Source organism: Manduca sexta, chromosome 2, assembly GCF_014839805.1.
Source record: "Manduca sexta isolate Smith_Timp_Sample1 chromosome 2, JHU_Msex_v1.0, whole genome shotgun sequence".
NCBI classification, from domain to species: domain Eukaryota; kingdom Metazoa; phylum Arthropoda; class Insecta; order Lepidoptera; family Sphingidae; genus Manduca; species Manduca sexta.
In genome coordinates this window covers 3585146-3607696 of record NC_051116.1, presented here as the reverse complement: position 1 = coordinate 3607696, position 22551 = coordinate 3585146, and the positions used below count along the sequence as shown (strand labels likewise).

The 22551-nt window shown below is 36.6% G+C and overlaps 1 protein-coding gene across 3 annotated transcripts in view; it reads left to right on the top strand.

The window, feature by feature from the left end:
* The first annotated feature begins 2631 nt into the window (after positions 1–2631).
* The window catches only part of LOC115453931 (hemicentin-1), a 207160-nt gene continuing 187240 nt past the window's right edge, over positions 2632–22551 (top strand). For all 3 annotated transcript variants that reach the window (XM_037437742.1, XM_037437740.1, XM_037437735.1), the window contains exon 1: positions 2632–2799. In XM_037437742.1, the coding sequence (XP_037293639.1) occupies positions 2699–2799 (101 nt within the window). In that variant the 5' untranslated portion in view covers positions 2632–2698. The remainder of the gene's footprint in view (positions 2800–22551) is intronic.

Sequence of the window (22551 nt, the reverse complement as noted above, 5' to 3'; positions counted from 1 at the left end):
TAGTTCTACTGCATGTGCGGTACGGCAGCGCTCTGAGGTCCTGGGTTCGAATCCCGGATCGGGCAAAGTGATATTTGGGTTTTTCTGCTCAGTATCAGCCCGGAGTGTGAAATTTGTGCCCGACATGGCGATAGGCTCGCCCCTGTCACACTATTAGACGGAACACACTTGGCGAAAAGTGGGTGCCCTGGTTGCGCCTCTGCATACCCCTTCCGAGATAATATTCGTAATACTGTGTGTGTGTAATAGTAGGTTAATAAAATCAAAATCTAAACTAAAATAATATTCTTCTACAATAAACTATAAATATAGTCTAAACAAACAAACAAAAAATTATAGACTCTCAAAGAAAAATACCTCTCTTTCTGAAAACATACCAATTAATTAACTATTTTTACCATGTTTTTAAGTTAGTAATTAAACTTGAGTAGAGGAATATTAAACTTTAAAAATAAACAAAATTATTTCGTTTACTTTAATAAAGCTTAAAAATGTAATTCTCATTAGAACTTGTAACTTGTAAAAAATCTATTATACAACTGTTTATTAAAAAAAAAATGAAAGTTGTGAATTTTCTAAAAAAAATCTATCCATGACAAAAAATATAAAATTTTCCGCTATACGCTATCAACGCGTCGTCTATCTTAGAATCGTATTAACGCAAGCACACACGCCACGTGACGAGATAGTTATATTAGGATTATGCAACTAATAGCGGCTCACAACACGACACTTGCTTCTACAAAAAACAGGAAAATGTAGCATTTAAAATGTTTTGTACACATAATAGCTCGCGGCTGTACGCTCCGGTGACAGCGCTATACTACCTCTAATTTGATACAACCGGATTATTGTAAAATACCGGCCGGATATCCGGGTTTAATATTTGACACCCGATTATAATCAAAGGCACATTGTTCCTGGCCGTTCGGTAAACAATGGGATCCGCAGAGCTTTAAATAAAGCCGGTTCAGTAGTTAATTGAAGGGGATAATATTCTTTTTGGATTATTTAAAACGACGGGCTGGGGCGATGTTATCCCTAAGCTAGGTCGTCCAATAGACGAACGTTAACCAGGGTGTACACAATAATAAATGTTAATGATTAAGAAATAAGAGCATAAATCATTTGTCGCGACTTGTGAACTGTAAGCGCAGTTAAAATCTAGGGGAAAATGAGCGCCTCTCAAGCGCCTATGCCTCGCTTGAGCTTCGACCATCCGTCTGTTAGCGAACGGCCTAATGTAAAAACTTAAGCCCGCGTCGCGCCGTACGCCCGCTTCGCCCGGTTTTAAAGCGGGCTTTATTTTATTATCCGGATATCATTTTGCAGTCTTTACATGCCCATGACTGGTTGGTGTTTTTCACCAATTATCGTGTATTTTTTGCTTTACTCGGGTTGTTTTTATTCGGTTTTGTAAATTGATATGTAAATTAATATTTTTACCGGTTATTGAGTGTTTGCCTTGAATTTTCAAATGTAAAGTATAAATAATGACAATATATTCTTAAAAGATTTTTTGTCATTGCTATTTGTGGTTCTAAAGATCTGTTCTTTAATTATTAATAAGTCATAAATCAAACTTGTTTTTTAATTAATATATTTGTAAAGCTTTTTTATAGCTAAGTGACAAATACTTTATAGCCATGTCCGACAAACGCCATCTGGCTTATTGTCAATAGAAAGGTCAGTCCGCTGCAATTCGCTGGATAGGACAATGACCATGAAGACGCTAGCGTTAGCAAAACAAGACTCAGACTGTATGAATAAAAACAAATAACGTTTATTTAAACGGGACTTTCATTGTTTTGTATTGGATAATCTAGTTATTGCAATTACTTACATTAAAATTATATATTTAACATAAAAAAATAAATATTTTTTGACATCAACTAAATCTAGCAATACTAGTATTGTCACTGCTCTTCCACATACATTATAGATTATTATTGTATTTTAAAATTATTTATTGGATTTTTTTGCTCCGTGTCAAACAGTAGTCTGGAATTTGCATCTGATATGGCGATAGTCTCGTCACCTATTGAATGAATCCCTCCTAGCCGAATTTCGGCCACGGCGGTCAATCTCAACGGAGATCAGCCAGGTGCGCAAGATAATTATAGTGCACAAGAGTGTGTGCAATACACAGGTGTACTCTCTGTTACTTCATTCTCATAGTTCGGTGAGACGGCGATACGGCCTGACCGGAGAGAGATCAGGCACAGGACCAACGGCTTTACGTGCTTCCCGAGGTATCACACCGTCAACTTCCTGACTCTGAGCTGCGACTGAGTAATGTTTTAAGATGGAAAAACCCAGTCACAATTATTTTTGGCCCGACCCGGGATTCGAACCCAGGACCTGAGCGCGGTAGTCGTACTTGTATTGTGTACAATTACAACTACGCCACCGAGGCAGTCCCCTCTTACATGAGATGGAACTTACTTGACGAAGAGTGTGTATAGATCCTTGATGCGTGATTATTTTTTCCTAAACAATACTAAACCACCATACCCCTTGAAATATTCTTACATATTACCGATGAAAACAAAAAAAGTTTCACTCACCAAGCGGGTGAATGAAAATTAAAAGAGAATATGAGATTAAATGATATTTGTTTATTTCAGAGCACGCATCAGCGTTAGTGGGTAACACGGCGCGTCTCCGATGCCGCATCGACGGCAAGTCTTGCGGAGAGATGCACAGCATCAAGTGGTACAAGGCTGACTCCAGGGTGTACGTGTACTCTGCCTCCAAGGACTCGCCGATCAACCGGCCTGAGGGAGACATGATGGACAGGTGAGTGCTTTATAGTTCAATGAGCCGCTTTTGTTTTTAAATCACCATCATCAGTCGCAGGATGTCCACTGCTGAACAAGGGCCTCTCCCAAAGATTTTCAGATCGACTTATGAAAGCGGCCCGTGTCCAGCGACCTTCTGCGACTTATATGAGGAGATCTGTCCACCTCGTAGGTGGAAATCAGATGCTACACTTGCCAGTTCGTGGCCCCTACTCCAGAACCTTTGTGCCCCATCGGCTATCCGTTTTGCGAGTTATGTGTTGTGCCCACTATCACTTGTTTTCTTTAAAATTATATGGTTTAAAGAGTATAAAATGGCCTGATATTTTTAAGTTAACTGTTATATTTTGAGATGAATTCCTGCTAGAGTGGAGTTGTAAGTTAAGTATTAATTGTAAGTTCAGAATTACGAAACTACGACAATTTATTTTAATAGTGATGTTTAATATGTTCCAAATTCAGACATTTTGATCCCTTCGTTAAAATTTGTAGAAGTTATCACGCAAAATATTGTTAGTATATTTTTTAATGAGACTTAAATATTTGCCAGATTCGATAACGAATTTCCTTTGACGTTTTTGAGCCAACTATGAAAAAGTTTCAGTTCAATTTCACGTAGGTAATCATACACTGCATTAGATGATAAATGCAGTACTTCAAAATAAGGTATCAACTATCGAATTAAGAAAGATGATTATCTCTCGCCAATCGATACCATTATACCTACCGGCCTGTTCGAAAACACGAATACTATAGCAGGTTTTACATAACGTTTATCACCCTCTCTATAGAATAAGATTGTTCTTCACCTAGTAGACTAAATATATCAACCTAAAAATTAATACACTGTAATCCCAGCCTTATCATGAAAGGTGTAAATTCTTAAATAATAAAGCAGGTGATAAATTAACCCCATTCACAATAAACCACGATACAAGGAGACATTGTTACGTAATGTGCCAACATCTATGCCGTTCGTTGTAGGCGCTTACATACTGTGGCCTTTGTGTCTTGTGACAAGTGTAATTTACGCTTTATTGTTCTAAAAAGAGACAAAGAAATATTTTTATGAAGAAAATGGTGTAGTTTTTTATTATTATGGCACTGTAGTAGTAGTCGACGGTATTGTGCGAGGATTGTAGGCAAATACTACTTTGTTGGTTTATAATTCGCACTCTTAATAAAATAATGACCTATTTCAAAATTGTTAATTTGTGGCAGTCGTCGGAAAACTAATTTTTATTTGCTACCTTTTTTATGTTGCTCTAAAATTGAGCTTATTAAAAATAGGTAAAAAATTAAACCTATAGAATAAAAAAAAAGGGAAAAAACTAAAAGGTCACAAACAGAAATTGGTTGTTTGACGATTCCCACAAATTGGCAATTTTGGAATGGGTCATTATTTTACTAAGAGTGCGAATTATATTTGTTATAATCCTGATAATTATTGTAATATATTTCCGTTGTTTTACATAAATACTCCTACTACTAGTGGTAGGTCTCTCATATGTGAGAGTCCGCCTGGGTAGGTACCAACGCAATGTCTATTTCTGCTGCCACTGTTGTGTTCCGGTTTGTAGGATATTGTACCCAGTGTAATTACTGGACATAAGACTTAACATATCACGTCTCAGGATGGCGAGTGCAGTGGAATACCAAACAATACTTTGTAATTCAAGGTGTTGGTGTTTCTACTGTTTATGTGCGGTCGTATCTACTATCTGGCGAGTAACAAACTCGTCTCGTCAATGAAAGCAATAAAAAATAAAATAGTTGTCATAGATGGTAGAAAATCAGATGACACTCCAAATGTATAATATTTGAAAACAGTGTATAACTAACTAATATAATAAATAGTTATTATTAATTTTATATTATTATTTTCCGATTGCTTTTTGATTGAACTATCTTATTTATGTATTTTTGGCTTTTTTCTCACATACACTAAAATACCCTATTACAATTACGCTACCGTGGCAGTCAGTACGAAAAAATACATATTATGATATATAATAACCTAAAAAACAAATGCATACCTAATACCTTTCTTAAAAATAATCGTAAGGACAATTTATAGTTTTTTTTTCACGAAGGATTTATTTCTTTAGGATTTTTTTCACGAAGTTTCCATTACTGTTAAAGCTAACTTTAAGGTCAAAAATAGTCGGTTATTTACGACGAAAATAAATATTTTATTTTATTTGAATTTAAACAACCAAATACCCGTTTTAAAGAATTATTCCATTTTAAATGTGTATAAAAGCAGTTTCGTATTCAGCGAAATTGTTGAATTTAAATTGGTTTACTATTCGTGGTAGCATTTGTGAAATACCCGGGTATATGTTTTCAACTCTAATGATGTATTTAATGTGAAATTTATATGAAATTGGAAAATATATATCTATAAGTTATTTAATAATTTCTAAGAAGGTTTTGCATTTTTAAACGAATTCAAAAATTATTATTTAATTAATAGAAAACGAAATATAACTTTTTTTGTATGATATATTTTTTTTTCATACCGACGCGTCAAAATGATCCCTCTACACCTGATGGTAAGTAGAGTGGGGTCCAATAGAATGTCTACTGACGAGAGACAATTATCCCTGGGCAGTCGCCGCTATTATGCCGGCCTGTTGGAGTCGGATATACACGAGCTGATCCCAGAACGCGACACACTTACGTGGGCCACTATGGCAGGTTTTAACACCTTGTTTGCGGTGGTCGCTATCCGGGCGGATATAAAATATACCACCAGCATTATTCAACTGTTTCAGACTTCGTTCTGCAACACGTCTGTTGTTTTCCTTGCAATTACCTGGGAATTCCTTATTAGCCGTAAAGGCTAACTTGTAATGTTTTGTGAAGAACCCACTTTATAGCAAAGGGTAAATACGTTTCCGCGGTTATTTCAAAGACATCGTAACAATTTCTATGTCATTTTCTTGTGCATAATTTCGTAGGTATTTTATTAGGTGCATTTACACATATTTTGACAATAAATTGTTGATGAAGGACACAAGGAAATTAGCTGTATAGTTGCATAACTTTAATATTACTGATAAATGCTAGCACGTTGGAAAAGAGACATTTCATTAATAAATTTACAGAAATAGTTACTATTACTTATTCAATCGAGATAAGAATGTTTTAAAAATGTACCTAAATACTGATTTTTTTTTATTTTATATAACTTTGACCAAGACGGTGATGCTTTGCAGGCTTGCCCGAATTTGTATCATTGACGGTGAATGTACTGTATCAAAATTAGCTCATGCAAATGGATTGCTTTTTCTTTCTGGAAATTTTAAGGCAAGACGCACTGCGTTCTGGCCGGCCAGTCGGTCAAAACTATGAAATTTTATAAGTAGATTTTAGACATCGGTCAATGTCTCCATGTTCACTGTAATTAGCGTAGATCCATCGTAATTTGTCATAATCTGTCAAGGTAAGATTATTAGATTGACGGTATATGATCGCGTCATACTTCGCCATATTTTCATGTATTAATTGCATGTGGTTGGCTATAATCCCATTAGGTTAGGTTGATTTTACTGATTCAATATATTTTGTCTTAGGCCACTCCTTTGTAATGAAACATTGACCATAAAATAGTTTTGAACCATTTACATTACTACACGAATTATTTTTGAAAAAGACTATTTCCTCGTCCTATTTCGTAATCAAATTGAAAACTTATGGTTTACAAATAAGGAACAATTTCACTAAACCAAGATTGTCCAAGGAATAACTAAAATAATATGTTTTTTATTCTGAAATTGCATGACCATGTGCACTGACTGTCAAGACTAGAATATGTAATGCAATGAGCCGATAAAATCCCTCAGCGCTTCCCCGGGAAGCGAACCTGCACTAATAGCTTATATTATGTGGGATCGGAGACAGCGGCCGACTCGACATTAAACTAATAGAATGCTAAATGTACGTAGTGGGTATTACGTTTGGTCACATTGAATGTGTCGTTTTATTAAGAAAGATCATCCATTGGGCTAATCTCAATAATAATAAAATGTGTAATATAATAACATCAGCCCTTTATTATGGACTGGCCCACTGCTTGGCACCGGCCTCCTCTACTCAAAGATATAAAGCCTTAGTCCACCACGCTGGCCTAGTGCGGATTGGTAGACTTCACACACTCTCAAAATTTCTGTAGAGAATTTCTCAGGTATGCAGGTTTCACCGTAAACACCGATAACATATATTTTTTTAAAAAGTCAGGTGTGTGCCCTTCGGTTTTGGACCTGCGGACATTCGTCTCGGCAGTCCGTTCCACAACCAACTATGCTATCGCCGTTTTTCCATGAAAGGATAGATCATGTCCGTGATTAACATATTGGCTAACTTCTATCCCGGTAATTTTCTGCTGTAGGAAATAAATCAATTTTTAATCAGATTTTTAAGTAGTTAGGGACTTTTATAGCGAAAAAGGTTTTTACACGAGCGAAGCCGCGTGCAACGTACAGTTTATCATAAAATTACCCAAAGTATTTAATTTTATACGAATGAGTGACGAAATCTTGTCTACTTCGCAAGAAACCGTAAGAACACATAAAAGGAAAATAAAACGTCCCTAATTAAGTTAATTACTACAAGGTTCCTTTGAAACATTCTTCATTACGAGCGTTTCTAGAATGTACACGATGTTTTCTTTAATAATGTGATAAGGTTTTTATAGGAGACAAGATTCTCGTCTGATAGCTTTGGCTATCCATAAAAAACGTAAAAAAAACTGAGAATTTCGTATAAAGTAAGCTATTTTAAGCGATGATTGCCTAGGATGTGGAACGGACTGCCGACGAATAGTCGCAGGTTCAAAACTCAAAGGCACGCACCTCTGACTGTTCTAAAATTATGTGTGTATTTTTTGTGAATTATCGCTTGCTTTAACGGTGAAAGAAAACATCGTGAAGAAACCTGTCAACTTGAGAAGTTCTCTATAAGAATGTTGAAGGTATGTGAAGTCTACCAGTATGGTAGACTAAGGCCTAATCCCTCTCAGTAGTAGAGGAGGCTCATACCTAGCATTGGGATAGTATATAATACAGGGATAAGATTATGAAGAAGCCCGTACCCAACAGTGGGACAGTATATACTACAGAACTGATACTATTAAGGTATTTAAATAGCACACATTATCATACCAAACGGTGCAGGAAAATTTCAAATATTTATCTATCTGTCACGCAACCAAATTCCCGTAAAAAAACAAATAAGGAGTTGGAAGTTAGAAGCTAAACTGTCTCATAGGATGGATGGCTTGAAAACGATTTATTGGAAAGATTTATTAACCATGTCTATAGACGATATGTAGCCAATATTTTTTCCAAATTTTTTCCATCAGCAAAGTATAGTTTGTAACTTTAACTATCTTTCTTTTATTATTTTTAATATTTTTATTAAATATATCTATTAAAAGCAATCGCCATCAGTCAGTTCACACGTAATCCGACCCTCGCCGATTGGACATGTCTGGTATAATAAGTTCGCCGGGATTTATTAACGAGTGGTAATGGAAACGTATAGAGGTTTTTATCCATTGACATTCATGACACGTCATTTGAGGATCTTTTTTTTATTGATTTGAATAACAATTGAGTTTCCACTGTTTATTCATAGACGATTAGGCTAGCGAAAAAAACCCTCAACTTTTGTTTTTTATTATTGCTTTGAATAACGAGACGAGCTTGTCGTTCGCCTGATGGTAAGCGATTCGACCGCCTATTAACAGTAGAAACACCATCCAATAAATTAAATTACAAAGTATTGTTTAGTATTCCACTGCGCTCGCCATCTTGAGACATGAGATGTTAAGTCTTATTATGTCTAGTAGTCAACCGGTTACAAAATAACAGTAATGCAAGAGAAAGTGTTATTGACTACCGTAATGTTCATCTTTCATGTCAAGCCTTACTTTTCTTTATGAAAACTAATTTGATTTTTGTTACTTAAAAAAAGATGCGATAGCCTAGTTGGGTGTGGAACGGACTGCCAAGACGAATGTCCGCAGGTTCAAATCCCAAGTATGAACACCTCTGACTTTTCTAAAAAATCATGTGTGTATTCTTTGCGAATTTATCGTTCGCTTTAACGGTGAAGGAAAACATCGTGAAGAAACCTGCACATCTGAAAAGTTCTCTATAGGAATTTCGAGGGTGTGTGAAGTCTACCAATCCGAACTAGGCCAGCGTGGTGGACTAAGGCCTAATCCCTCTCAGTAGTAGAGGAGGCCCGTGCTCAGCAGTGGGCAAAAGTATAGAATACAGGGCTCATATTATTATTTATTATTATTACTTAAAGAAATAAAATCGTGTGCGAACGGAAACAGCCCTAAAACCCCCACACTTATAATTTCCAGTCCAAGATTGCATGAGGTTGTCTATTTGAAGCCTCCATTGTTTGAAACGTATGAGTTTATTAAATTTTCATGGAAACGACTCACGGCTTCTTATTACGGCTGTAATTCAGGATATGTCGGGAATAAATGAGGGACATTAGATTTTTTACCTTATGTTTTAAGGTCGTTGCTCTCAGGGGGGTGGGGTCGTTGGCCAGGGAACGTATGAAACGTGATCATTATTTTTTATTAACCTTTAAAATATGAAAGAATGTGTTCGCGGCTTCGCCCGTGTGATGCTCTTTTTTTAGCATAAGATTTTGATTGTGTATCTTTCCTAGCATACAAAAAGGCTATAAATTAATGCAAGACACAGATAGATAGACCTATCGCCAAATTCTATTTAATTTCGTTCAGATGTTAATTTCTAAATGTTTAACATTTAAAACAGTCGCATTTATAATATTAGGAAGATAAGATGTGGTAAGGAATTGCGCAGACGCTATCAATACAAAGAAACAACTAGTAAAACTGCCAGTTGCGTTGATTCAACTGTTGTCCTGGAAACAGCGTATCACGGCAGGGAAGTCGTATCACCTACTACGCGATAAAAATAGATTTAGAAATGAAAATCGCTGAAAATATACCCACTTTGTGCTTATTACATACAGCATACACATACACACACATGCGCCTACACATACATACACACGCACATGTGCGTACACATACGCACACACATACGTTTTATCACCAAAGGGGTAGGCAGAGATGTATCTAGTGCAACCACTTCGTCATGTGCACTTTGTCCCATGATGCGATAGCTCACCATATTGGGCACAAATTCCATACCCCGATGCTTAACAGAAAAACCGAATATCTAAAAAAATAAACATTAAATAGGTGCTAGACGCATCTCTTGCGTGTATCACGTATTAAATTGGCTTGTCGGTCCGCGTCGCACGCAAATAAGACAAAGATAAGTCGATTTGACTCGATTGTTATTTATTCGTCTGAAGAGGTTTGTGTTTATTCTTGGTAATGTGGAATTTGAACGATAAGGGACATGGTTTAAGGTTCTTTTTATAATAAAACTGGATTAATAAAGCATTGAACCACGCGTGCTGGCTTGCGGAACCACAGATTGCTGGTGGTTTCCATCTCGGCGCGAACCAAAAGATTCCGAAACTCATGCCTGTGCCGCACCATCAGGCTGTGGTATGGTTTGCCAGCATACGTGTTCCCTCCTTCCTATAACTTGGGATCCTTAAAGCGGAGCGTGAAGAAGCAATTATGCAGGCCGGCATGAATGTACCGACCGTCCAGAGATGCTTGTATCGTTGGACGGTCGTCACTTTCTATGAGCTTAAGTTCGCTTAACATCAGGTGCAGGGAAGCCACTTTGCCAAGCCACAATAATAAAAACCCTGAATGGTATTACGGTCTTTATTAATTTTTCTTTTTTTATGCCGAGACGAGAATCCTGCTTGACTGATGGTTAGCGATACGACCGCCTATACACAGTAACATCACCACAGAGACCTTTTAAATACAAACTGCGTGATACTGCGCTCGTCGCGAGACAGGAGATGTTAAGACTTATAATGTCGAATAATTAATTGGCTTTAACATCCATAATACATCGAATACCAGAGAATTGTTTGTTGTGTATTGTCCCACTGCTGGGCACGGGCCGCCTCTTCTGAGAAAGATTATGCCTTATTCCACCACTCTGGTCTTATGCGGATTGGTAGACTTTACATATCCTCAAAACTATTATAGAGAACTTCTAAGGTATAGAGGTTTCCTCGCGATGTTTTCCTTCATCATTAACCAGCATATTGTATCAACTGCCGAGAGGTAATCATCTCTCGTCAGTCGTCATTCTATTGGACCCTACTACTTACCATCAGTTGCAGTGGGATCATTGCCGAGTCCGAATAAAAAAAATAATTTCAAGAAGATATTAGTAGCCAGAATAACTACTGGACATAATTATAAGACTTAACATCTCGTGTCTCAGAATGCCAAACGATATTTTGTAATTCAAGGTGTTGGATGGTGTTTCTTCTGTTTATGTTCGTATCGCTTACCATCAGGCGAACGGCAAGCTCGTCTCGTCATTCAAAGCAATAAAAAAGGATAATATATGGTTTAATTTAGTAACGCAATGTCAAACAGACCCTGTGCAAGCAGAAACGCTGACTCGCTCGGCAGTCTCGAGCGTACGTGGCTCGGTTGAGCGTCACGTATCGCGAATTATCACCTAATGTGGCGATAGAGGCAGTTCACTAACGCTGCGGTTTACTTATTGTTTTAACACCGATGTAATATTATTGTGTAATCGTTGTTTGATTTAGGGCTGTTTCACAACTTCTAAATGCCACTCGTCACATTGTATAAGGCGACTAAATACAAAAGCCACTGTAATCTACGCTACCAAATAGATAAGTACTATTTACGTTAACTGTTTAATAAAATAACTGACAAATAAACTTATTTGAAACTTGTAAAACAATATACATTTTACTCACGGAAAAAGTACCCCACTGCACCTGACGGTAAATAGAGACCAGATAGAGTCGACTGATGAGAGAGAAGCCCTCGCCACTTCGATCAACAATACCACTTCGCTAGTTAACACTCTATCTGAAAAAATACCTCACATGTCTCCCATGTCATTGATCCCAATCCGTCAGTTTCACAACCTTCATCGCAACACGAAAGCCCTATCGTAAAGCTCTATGAAGAACCAGAAACATCATCAACATCCTGTTATCAACAGTACCTTCGAAATTAGTCCAAACAATAACTACAGTGGGCTTACCTACAAATTATTACACTGCTAATTTCATATCCCCGGAACGACACAACTTTGGGAAGCTTTTACCACAACATAGTACGTAGAGAAGGTTTACAACGAAAATTGTGTTTATATTATATGGTAGCGCTTAAGTAGAGACTAGCACAAACATAGAGCTCTGTTGTAGAGATTGTTATTTCGGGAAAATGTTTGAATCGTCAGATAAAAGTAATTCTTCAAATTAATTATAACCTGACTGAATATAGAAGTTGGAGAAATTGACAACTTTATGCATGCGACTGTCTTTTTTTATTCGTTTGTATTTTACTTTATCCTTCCAGGCTTAAAAGTTTTGTGCCAACTGCCGATCCATTTTAAAGTGGAGGAAAGATTCAGAATAGAAGAAGAGTCCTCTATATTTATATAGCTACTGGATATACAAAACTGTCAAAACGCGTATAAACAAATTAGATCCGAGTGCACTCGTGGAGTGCCCCATCTCTAACAATTCGCTTTTGCTACGCCGGGTTCAAACGGAGTTTTAACTGCGCGCCAGAGTCGCTAATTAGCTAGTAGTTAACCGGAAGTGGGCCAATTTCGCGCGAAACACACAGTTATTGTCCGCACCACTGGCGATGGGTTTATTTTCCGTGAAATTTGTATCGGTCGACCCGATAACTGGCTCTACCGGTTCTGCTAATGTAGAGGTTGACTCTATGAATTTGTATTGTGTTGATGGAGAATATATTGAAATTTTTGTGGGGAGAATGTATTTTTTTATTATATTACTTTACTAGTTTTTTCTCCTGTCTCTACTTTTGTGAAAGTCTTTACAAATAATCAACTTTTATTTTAAATTTTTCCGGAATAAATTAGCGTATATCATCATCATCAAGAAATCCACTGCTATACATACATAGGCCTTGCCTAAAGATTCCCAGGCGGCCGGTCATACACGATTCGCATCCAATGTGTTCCTGTGACTTTAATCAAGTCGTCTGTCCACCTTATAGGTGGACGTTTACTAATCTTCAAATTGATTCAAACTAATTAGCAAAATATCCAGATATGTTCACGTATAGTATAGAGTAGGAATAAATATATCAAAAGAAAAGTGCCAGATATATTTAACCATAGCAGTTGCGAAGGTTGATATTTTTCAAAAGGTAACCAAAGGCAAAAAATTAGCTTAGTTAACATATCGCGATCAGTTTGATAAAAAACAAAAACTAAAACGAACGTAAATAAACCTAAAAGGGAAGCCGGTAGGAATCTGTTTATATGGACGTCTCGCCACTGAAGCATAGTATTTGGTGTTACATAGTCTCTACGTATCCCCATAGAAAATGGATGTTCATTTGTTATATCTCAACAAATAAAAATAAAAGAACAATTTTCATCTTCATGTCTGGTCATCTAATTCGCCTTCAATGTTATTCTAAACACGCTCTTTTAGATTTACTCTAGACATATTTACTGAATTTATCTTTAGCTCTGATTGGAAATTGTTTAGATTCAATAAATAAATTATTTTTAACTGAATTGAATGGTTCTGAACATGTTTACTCACTTTGATCGAGAATAACTAGAAAAATACTGATTCACGAGCGTAGGATGAAAATTAAATGGGGGTGTCTTCGGCGCAGTAATCGACAAGTTTGAGACGAAAGGCAGTTCGATATATCGAGGTAAATTGTTTTGTTCATAATATTTTGTTTTGTGTGCATAATAGATGTCACCCTTATGTCTACTTATTGGATATGTACCGGTAGTACTTGTTGAACTCATTAAAATTTACTCACATAAACCAATGAAACGAGATTCACAATTGAGTAAGATCGCGTGTTTAGTCATTTAAAACTATATAATAAATAAATAAAACTAATTTTCGGATTTTATTACGGTTTTAATATTTTTATTTTCATCCGACGTTTCGAAGACTACTGCCTTCATGGTCAGGGGCGAACGGAACGAAAACTAATTTTATTTCAATGCCTAACATTCGCGTAAAAATAAGTCATAATCACCTAGTTATAAACCCTGACGTTGGTCTCTCTAACATTTATAATCTCAAATATACATTGAGCTAATATAGCAAACCTTTCCGGAACATAACGCTGACGAAGTGAAGTCAGCATTCTTAATATTAGCTCTCGCGTCAATGGCAGTTTCAATTATGTTATTGACAGACCGCCAGGTGGCGCTAGTGGTAATAAAATTAGAATTTTACGAGGGACGCGACCGACTTTCTGTGGGGGATTTTTAGAGATTTATAGGAAGGTTGGGGATTTTGGTTTCATATAGTTTTTTGTAGAGACAGTAACGTAGTGCTATCTATTGTCTTTCTCATGTAACGGTTAGGTTCTGTAACCGTCTAATGGGGTATATCATGAATATTTAATTGTAAGTATGAAACGTCCATTACCTGGCTATAGGCTCATATTTTTTTTAATAACGAAGTAAATCCATCACTAAGTTACTTTTTATACGTGCAGAACAAAGTGACTCCGCTGCACCTGATGGTAAGTGGTAGATGGTACAATAGAATGGCAACTGACGAGAGATGTTTAGCCCTCCACGGTAAAGACAATTATACCGGCCTGGTATTATCTTATCTTACTAATATTATAGATGTGAATGTTTGTTACAAGTATACGCAGGAAAAACTACACGGATTTGGATGTAATTTGGTGCCTGGCTAGACCATATCCTGGATAATACATAAACTACGTTGCATTCCGGTAGTTCGCTACGAAATAACGGTTTTTTAATATGTTGAAAGATAACGTGTACAGTGTTTTAGGGAATTTTGTAGTGGACAAATACTTTCACGCGAGCAAAGCCGCGACCAATACCTAGTAAGGCATAAAAGAATTTTATTTAAATCAAATTCTAAACGTCAATATCAGTCAGCTATTATTGATTAATATTACAAAGTTTTCAAATCCATGTCATGTTATAAACAACAAAAAAACTTTTAAGGTAAACATTGGAACATTATTACATTAGTATGCAGGTAACATCGTGATGTTTTCCTTCACTCAAAGCGGGCGATAATTAACAATGAATACAAGTTGGAAAAGTTAGGGGTGTGTACCTCAGGTCGGAAGCTCCCTTCGCATCGACAACCTATACTGCATGTTGTTGCTTGTATATTGGAAAGTTAAATTACCGGATGTATGCTTCTTTATTTACTTGCTTTTGCTAGTAGATTGGCGCCCGTGGAAATACAAAAAATATCAAAAAGGACCCTATTACTTCTTTGGATTTCAAGCATCGAAATTGATTCAGACTTCAGTGGATTGAAAGTGCAGACAGAATTACTTTCGCTTTATATTATTACTTTGAATATTGTCTTAGATAGCGTAATTTCTTGGTTTTACAATATGGTGTTAGACTCGCCCCTACCACGTTATGGGACGGAGTCCAAATAGTGTAAAGAAGGTCTAGTAGGTGTGCCTCTACATATCCGTGCAGGGTAAAAAATATACGTGCATGTCTCTCTCTCTCTCTCTCCCTCTCTCGTGCGTGTGTGTGCGCATATACGTGTGTAACAGTAACAAAACCAATTTTGGCACCTTTTATTGCAGTTCAATAACTAGCGTTCCGCTCGCCTGATGGTGAGCGATACGACCGCCCATAAACAGTACCAACTAGCAACATCATACTGTGCATTACAAAGTACTGCGTGGCACTCAACTGCGCTCGTCACCCTTAAGCAGATGATAAATCTCATAATTTCCAGCAAGTACCTCAATATCCGTCAAACTGGAATACAACAGCACATTCACACTATTATCTGCAGATAAAACTAAAATTGCGGTGGTACCCAAACTGCGCCTCGGATACAAGAGACTAACCATACATTCAATGTGCTTGTTGTCAAACTACCCACGCAAAAAACCACACAATTTTATTTTTTGTACAATTGAAGAATCAAAAGAAATAGTTTTGAATTTGAATTTGAAAAATCAGAAATATATCAGATTTGTTCGATACAATATTTATCCGAGAGTAACATTGATCAACGAAAATGGAATATATATTTTATACAAAAAATATATTAAAACAATGCAATTGACACGCTGACCTTACAAATGGTACGGATTGGCCATTTTTATTTTCCATTGGAGAGTCCGTCGGTTTAATTTATTGCCTTAATTGTCGCAAATCCCCGCGAGAGATTCGATTCTTGCTTCCGGGAAATATTAATATACGGCAGGAAAAGTTTTAAATAGGAAATTGGGAATTTGAACTCAGTGATGAAACGTCCAAGACTGTTTATTTAATGGATTAGGAATCAGTGTTTCATTTACGTAATGACCTTCATTCGATATAATATATATCCAATCCTGATGTAATTATGTTATATCAACAGGTAAATTCTATTTCGTCTAAATTGACAGAGAGTAATGGCCTCTTTCTATCGGAATACACTATTGAGTTATTTAAACTACAAAACTCGACATTCAATCCATTCTAGATCCTGCGGTGTCGATTTAATTAATTAAATCCTTCCAATACTAGTATTGATTGCGACTAATGAATTAACTAAATAGCTCCAATTCACTAGCAGATAGTAAGACAATGCAGCAATCGTCTCCAATTATATAGTGCACTAATACAAATGGACTGCTGGAGAGCGGCCTGTCCAGCCGGGATTAATTGCCGGCGTTCAACGGACCGATGTACAGTCCTACAGGAATACAGGGAATGTACTGTGACGGTCAAGTGAGCGACGAACAGGGAGTGTCGTGTGTGACGAGCTGACGGGAGTGTATGAAAGCTCAGGAGCGAGTGTGGGACCACGTGCAGAGAGCGTGGTGTGACGCGCGGGCCGGTGGAGCGTCCAGCTGATGGAAGTGTATGAGAGCTCTGGAGCCAGTGTGAGACCACTTACAGAGAGCGTGGTGTGACGCGCGGGTCGGTGGAGCGACGAGCTGACGGGATTGTATGAGAGCTCAGGAGCGAGTGTGAGACCACGTACAGGGAGCGTGGTGTGAAGCGTGGGCCGGTGGAGCGACCAGCTGACGGGAGTGTGTGAGAGCTCAGGAGCGAGTGTGAGACCACGTACAGGGAGCGTGAAGTGACTCAACGACGAGGTTTTCGAACGAGTTCAATAAATGAACTATTTTTCAAGTTGATTAGCCGGATGCCGGTGGGGCCGGGACATAAATCAGCGGCAAATCCCGCAGACTCGGCCGCCGGTTCTGCGCCGGTACTGTGCGCCACTTTGATTTGTACCGACCGTTACTGTTTTTAGGATGTCGGTTGGATTTTATTCACTGCAATAGTTTATGGGTTTAATTTTTATTTCTATTTGATTTGCTTTTGTTTGAATTTTTAGCGTTTTCTATGTTAATTGGTTTGATTAGAACAAAAATGTTTTTTCAAATAAATGTAATATTCAGTTTGAAACGAAACCCTTGCATAGATATTGTAAAATGGATTATTGGTTCAGTCTCAGAATCGAAAATGATATTGTATGATCGGGAAACCTATTTGTTTCTTTCTTTAAAAATAAAAATGCTTTATTCATCACGTAGGCGAACATAGTTGCACTTATGATAAGTCAAGGTACATGAGAATATTTAATTATTACTTAAATAAAGTACCTTATATAAACAAAGACAATTTATATTGAAAATAAAATAAATGAAAAATATACTTAGTAAACAAAGAAGCCAGCTCGGACTTTTCGGGTTTCATACTAACAACATATAATTGCACTTATGTTACTATAATTTTGTTTGCAAATAAATTATTATTATATTCGGAACCGAATCTCCTAGAACTCAAAACATACACTGAATACATAATTTAGTATAGGATGATAGCAAGTGGTAGCCTTATAATAAGATACAAGTTTTATCTGTTACTACAAAGACTGTTTCGGGCGTTTTGAAGACTTTATTTCTCATTAAGAATAACAAATTAATTCACCCACTGAGAAATTACATTATAACAAGAATTTTGCGGGCGTACAACAGATTATGCATTGAAAACGGGTAGATACAACATTTAATCCCAAAAAATATGGTGTATGAGTCTTAAACATTTGATAAAACAACGAAACCCCACAAGCTGCTAGGAAAATCCAATTCGGCATCAACATTTGCAAAATAAAATAAAAACTTCAAACAATTTCACAACTCAATTTGAATAAAGCGTGCAATCGATGTATCGCGGATTGTGGCGAATATCATTTGGTATAATATCGGTTTAGACGAGATTCCATATGCGGTCGGAATGTACAGATGTCAGTACGTCTGTTGCATCGTTTTTATATTTGAACATTTTATTATTTATTATTTGTATTTTTTATTTAACTCTGCAACACGAATTTTTAATAAAATCAACACACACATCACGCCTTTATCCTCGAAAGGGTAAGCAGCAGAATAACTAAAGCACCCACGTATTGTTGTGTGTGTACCCAGAATGTCATACGGGGCGAGTGTATCGCCATATTGGGCATAAACTCCAGTCTCCTGACTGATACTGAGCAGAAAACTTACGTAACATTTGACCCGACCCATATTTCGTACCCGGGACCTGACCAGTGTCGTACCGCCCACGCAACACTATCACCAAGGCAACATTTTCAGTTCATTTGAAGATAAATATTGATAGTGATATATGATAATTTCATGGTTATAATTCCTTCTTCGCGTTTTATTATGCTACCGATTAATAAGACGATCATTTTGCTCCCTGCTGATAAACTTCATGACGGCGAGTAATCATTATGCTCGTCTTTGTCGTCGTCGCGACGCGTCGTCTCGCTTGACGGTAAAAATAGACAATGCGGTGGTACCTGCCCAAACCGCCCATTTCCTTCTTTCTTTTCTTTCTAAATACACTTCTAAAAGCACCTACCACATATATTACGTACCCAATTCACCCAAAACCAAGAGCCATGCGTTTTTCACGCACCACTCATAAACGTACCACGGCCGTTTACGCAAGTAAATAATAACATTACTTGGCCCCAGTGACCCCAATTGCTGTGGAGCGGCCGAGCGGAAAATGTAGGGTTGGGCAGCGTCCGGCCGGTACAGCGGACCGATGCTGTAACCTCTGTATGAATTGTTCATTGCGGGCTTCAAGTGTATGTAGAATTGAGAGGTTATATAAAGAATATAGATTTTTTTTATGAGCACGCCTAATTGACCCCACTGCGCCTGATGGTAAGTGAAGTCCGATAGAATGTCGACTGATGAGAAATGATTACCCATCGGCAATCGTTATTATTATGCCGGCCTATTATATATTTACTAAGGGGTATTAAAAATTGCAGGCTACTAAATGGTCTTATGTAAATTTTTAGTAAACTTGCAAAAAATTTATGTTTGTAAAAATTTAAGTAGACAATAATTCATGGTTCCCACTTTATTTATTGTTCGGGATTAATGAAATTTTTCACTAAAATGACATAGATAGGATCAACCTGTATATATCCGGTTACAGGCCGGCATAATTGTGTCGCATGCCGAAGGGTAACCATCTTTCGTCACTCAAAACTCTATTGGAGTCCACTCCATTTACCATCAGGTGCTGTACATATTAAATAATGCACATATAAAATAATGAAATAAAAAATCTTCAATTCCATACTAAAGCTAACATCAAACTATAAACAGTCAATGCAATTGTAAAATTCCATATACTTCATACAAATATAAAGTCAAACAAAATGTCATATCGTTCTGTTAACACAGCGCATATCAATAGGTTTTGTAATAAAGTTCCAATAATGCGAGTCTACGGCAAATATGAAACGCAGCGATACTGCGACCTACATACGAGCAGGGTCTGCAATACATCGAGTGTGAAATTACACATATTTGAAACATTTGAATATATATTCTACCAGAAGTGGTAGAATGCGTCAGTGGAAGGCAGGTAAGAAGATACCTCTCTATCTTGTGATGAGAACAATTGGTCTAGAATGGTTATGAATGAGGATTCGAGTTCCAAGTCGGACAATATAAAATGCGAAGTTTTGGAGAAAGCAATCTTAGTTAGCCGGAATTTAATTTTGGAGGCAGGATAATTAGGGTCAAGCAGCCCTATTACATCTAATGGGTAAATCCGTCTATATGCAATAAAGAACTCTCTAATCGAAGGACAGCTTCCATAGACATTTAGGTAAATAACAGCGTATGTATAACAGTAACGTCTATGAAAGACAAAGATGGACTTTCCCCCGTAGAATAGGCCCCTATCTTACTAATAATATACTAGCCCACTCCTATGAAACTGCCCGGCTCTACGTACTACAGCTGTAGTATGTTATAGCTACAAACGCAACGTAGCTACACCCCTTATGCCAAGCAATATGCATCAGTCCATTTAAATATCATAGCTACATGTATTTTCTATTTCAAACACTATTGTGTTCCGATTTAAAGAATACTGGGAAGATAAGTGGGTAGTGGATAACTGGGTAACAGTTTTAAATTTATGTGACATATTTTATTTTATATTGACTCATTGAATTATCAATGTATAATAGACGACCGACCGATCATTTTGTTGCACCAGCCTTAAAATTTATAATCTTAATTATATTGACCAAGATCTGCGACAAAATATGAAATGAAAATATTATGTTTGTAAATGTAGGCGTATGCACGCTGTACACTGACTGTTTCATAGTTTTTATAATTTTTTAGTATTATTGTTTTTTCGTTAGTTTTAGTTATTGCTAAATACTTTTATGTGGATTTTCTCCGCAATTTTACGGTGATGTGCGTGTATTAGCTTATATAATTAATCAGACTTTGTATAGAAAAGACTTATTAAAAAATATATATATATTTAATAATTATATTATAAATGATTAGACAATTGATGACAATAAATAAAGCCCGGAGTTTCTTTCTGCCTTTCTTCTTCGGGTAGTCATCGCTTAGGTAGTTAGTGAAAGGCTGGTAGGTTAGCTAGGTTAGGGCTTTTATTGTCCTCACCGGTGAGGATCGCGACGCGTTTCTCCCTTATTGCTTATTTAAAAATACATACATACATAATTTTATTTTCTTCTTCCCTGCACAGCCCGAGCTGGCTTCTTTGTTTACTAAGTATATTTTTCATTTATTTTATTGTCTTTGTTTATATAAGCTAATCTAATTAAGTAATAATTGAATATTCTCATGTACCTTGACTTATCATAAGTGCAACTATGTTCGCCTACGTGATGAATAAAGCATTTTTATTTTTTTTTTTTTTAGTGGACATAATGAGACCCAATCTAGTTATGTGTTTTAATGATAAGTAAAGATAAAAATAATTCGTTTTTATTTTTATAAATATAGATTAACATTTTATTTTTTTTTGATAATGTGTACTTTATTTGATGTACTAACAAGCCTAAACGTTATCATTTGAATAATGTAGTTCAAGTTAAGGATGTTATATATTATTCTATTTATGGGTATATTATATGCTACCTACTATAACTGCCTCTATTACTAAAAGGATCTAAGCCTTAGTTCACCACGCAAGCCTACTGCGAGCAGACTTCACATACCTTCCAAATTCTTGTGGAAAATTCTTAGGTATGTAAGTTCCCGCATGATTTTTCTTTACCATTAAAGCAAATGATAATTGATAAACAAGACGCAAAATGTTTTTATAACCAACTTTAACATTACATCTATGAGTAAACAACAGCAACGCAAAATTTTCTAAAACCACAAATCACTTGAAAACAATAAAGGGACGTTTTAAATGGTGTCGGTATAAAAACCGTTCGTCTATTCTGACCGCGTTGACCAAACAGCTCGGCGGGTGGACGCGAGCCTGTTTATTGTCACCCAAGGGCGCGCCTAAATAAACCGACAGGGGCGTGAGGCATGAGCGAATATCCAAGACGAGAGGTAGACCGGTCGCACTTTCAATGCATTATATATATATTTTTTTTAATTCTTTTGAATGGCGAGATGAGCTTGCCGTTCGCCTGATGGTGAGCGAAACGCACATAAACAACAGAAACACCATCCTACACCTTGAATTACAAAGTATTATTTGCTATTCCATTGCGCTCGCCATCCTGAGACATGAGATGTAGTCGTATTAAATCCAGTAGTTACACTGGCTACAATGTCTTTCAAACCGGAACACAACAGTGACTACACACTGCTGCTTGGAGGCCGAAATAGATATTGCGGTGGTACCTACCCAGGAGGAACAATAAAATTCCTTTCATTGACAAAGTATTTTTTGGTTCAGAGTTGTAAATTTTTATTATGAAGTACAGTCAGCAACAAAAGCAACAAAACAAATGCAATATATCAATTTGACTAAACTTATGTCCGTATTCACAAGCCTTTTTTCTTTACTCAAACAAACTTCATAGGATTTACTTTATTTTAGATAAAGAAAAATAATTTTGATTAAAGTTAATTTGGAAAAACATTTAATTTTTTTTTAATGTATTCAGCTTTTTGTGGCAGACTGTATACACAGTAAAAATTAGATGAACTGCACAATAGAGTGTATAGGGATAAAACTGAAACTAAAAAAAATACATTACAAACTTGTTTATCTTAAATCCTCGTAATTCATTCCACTTTACGTTAACTTAT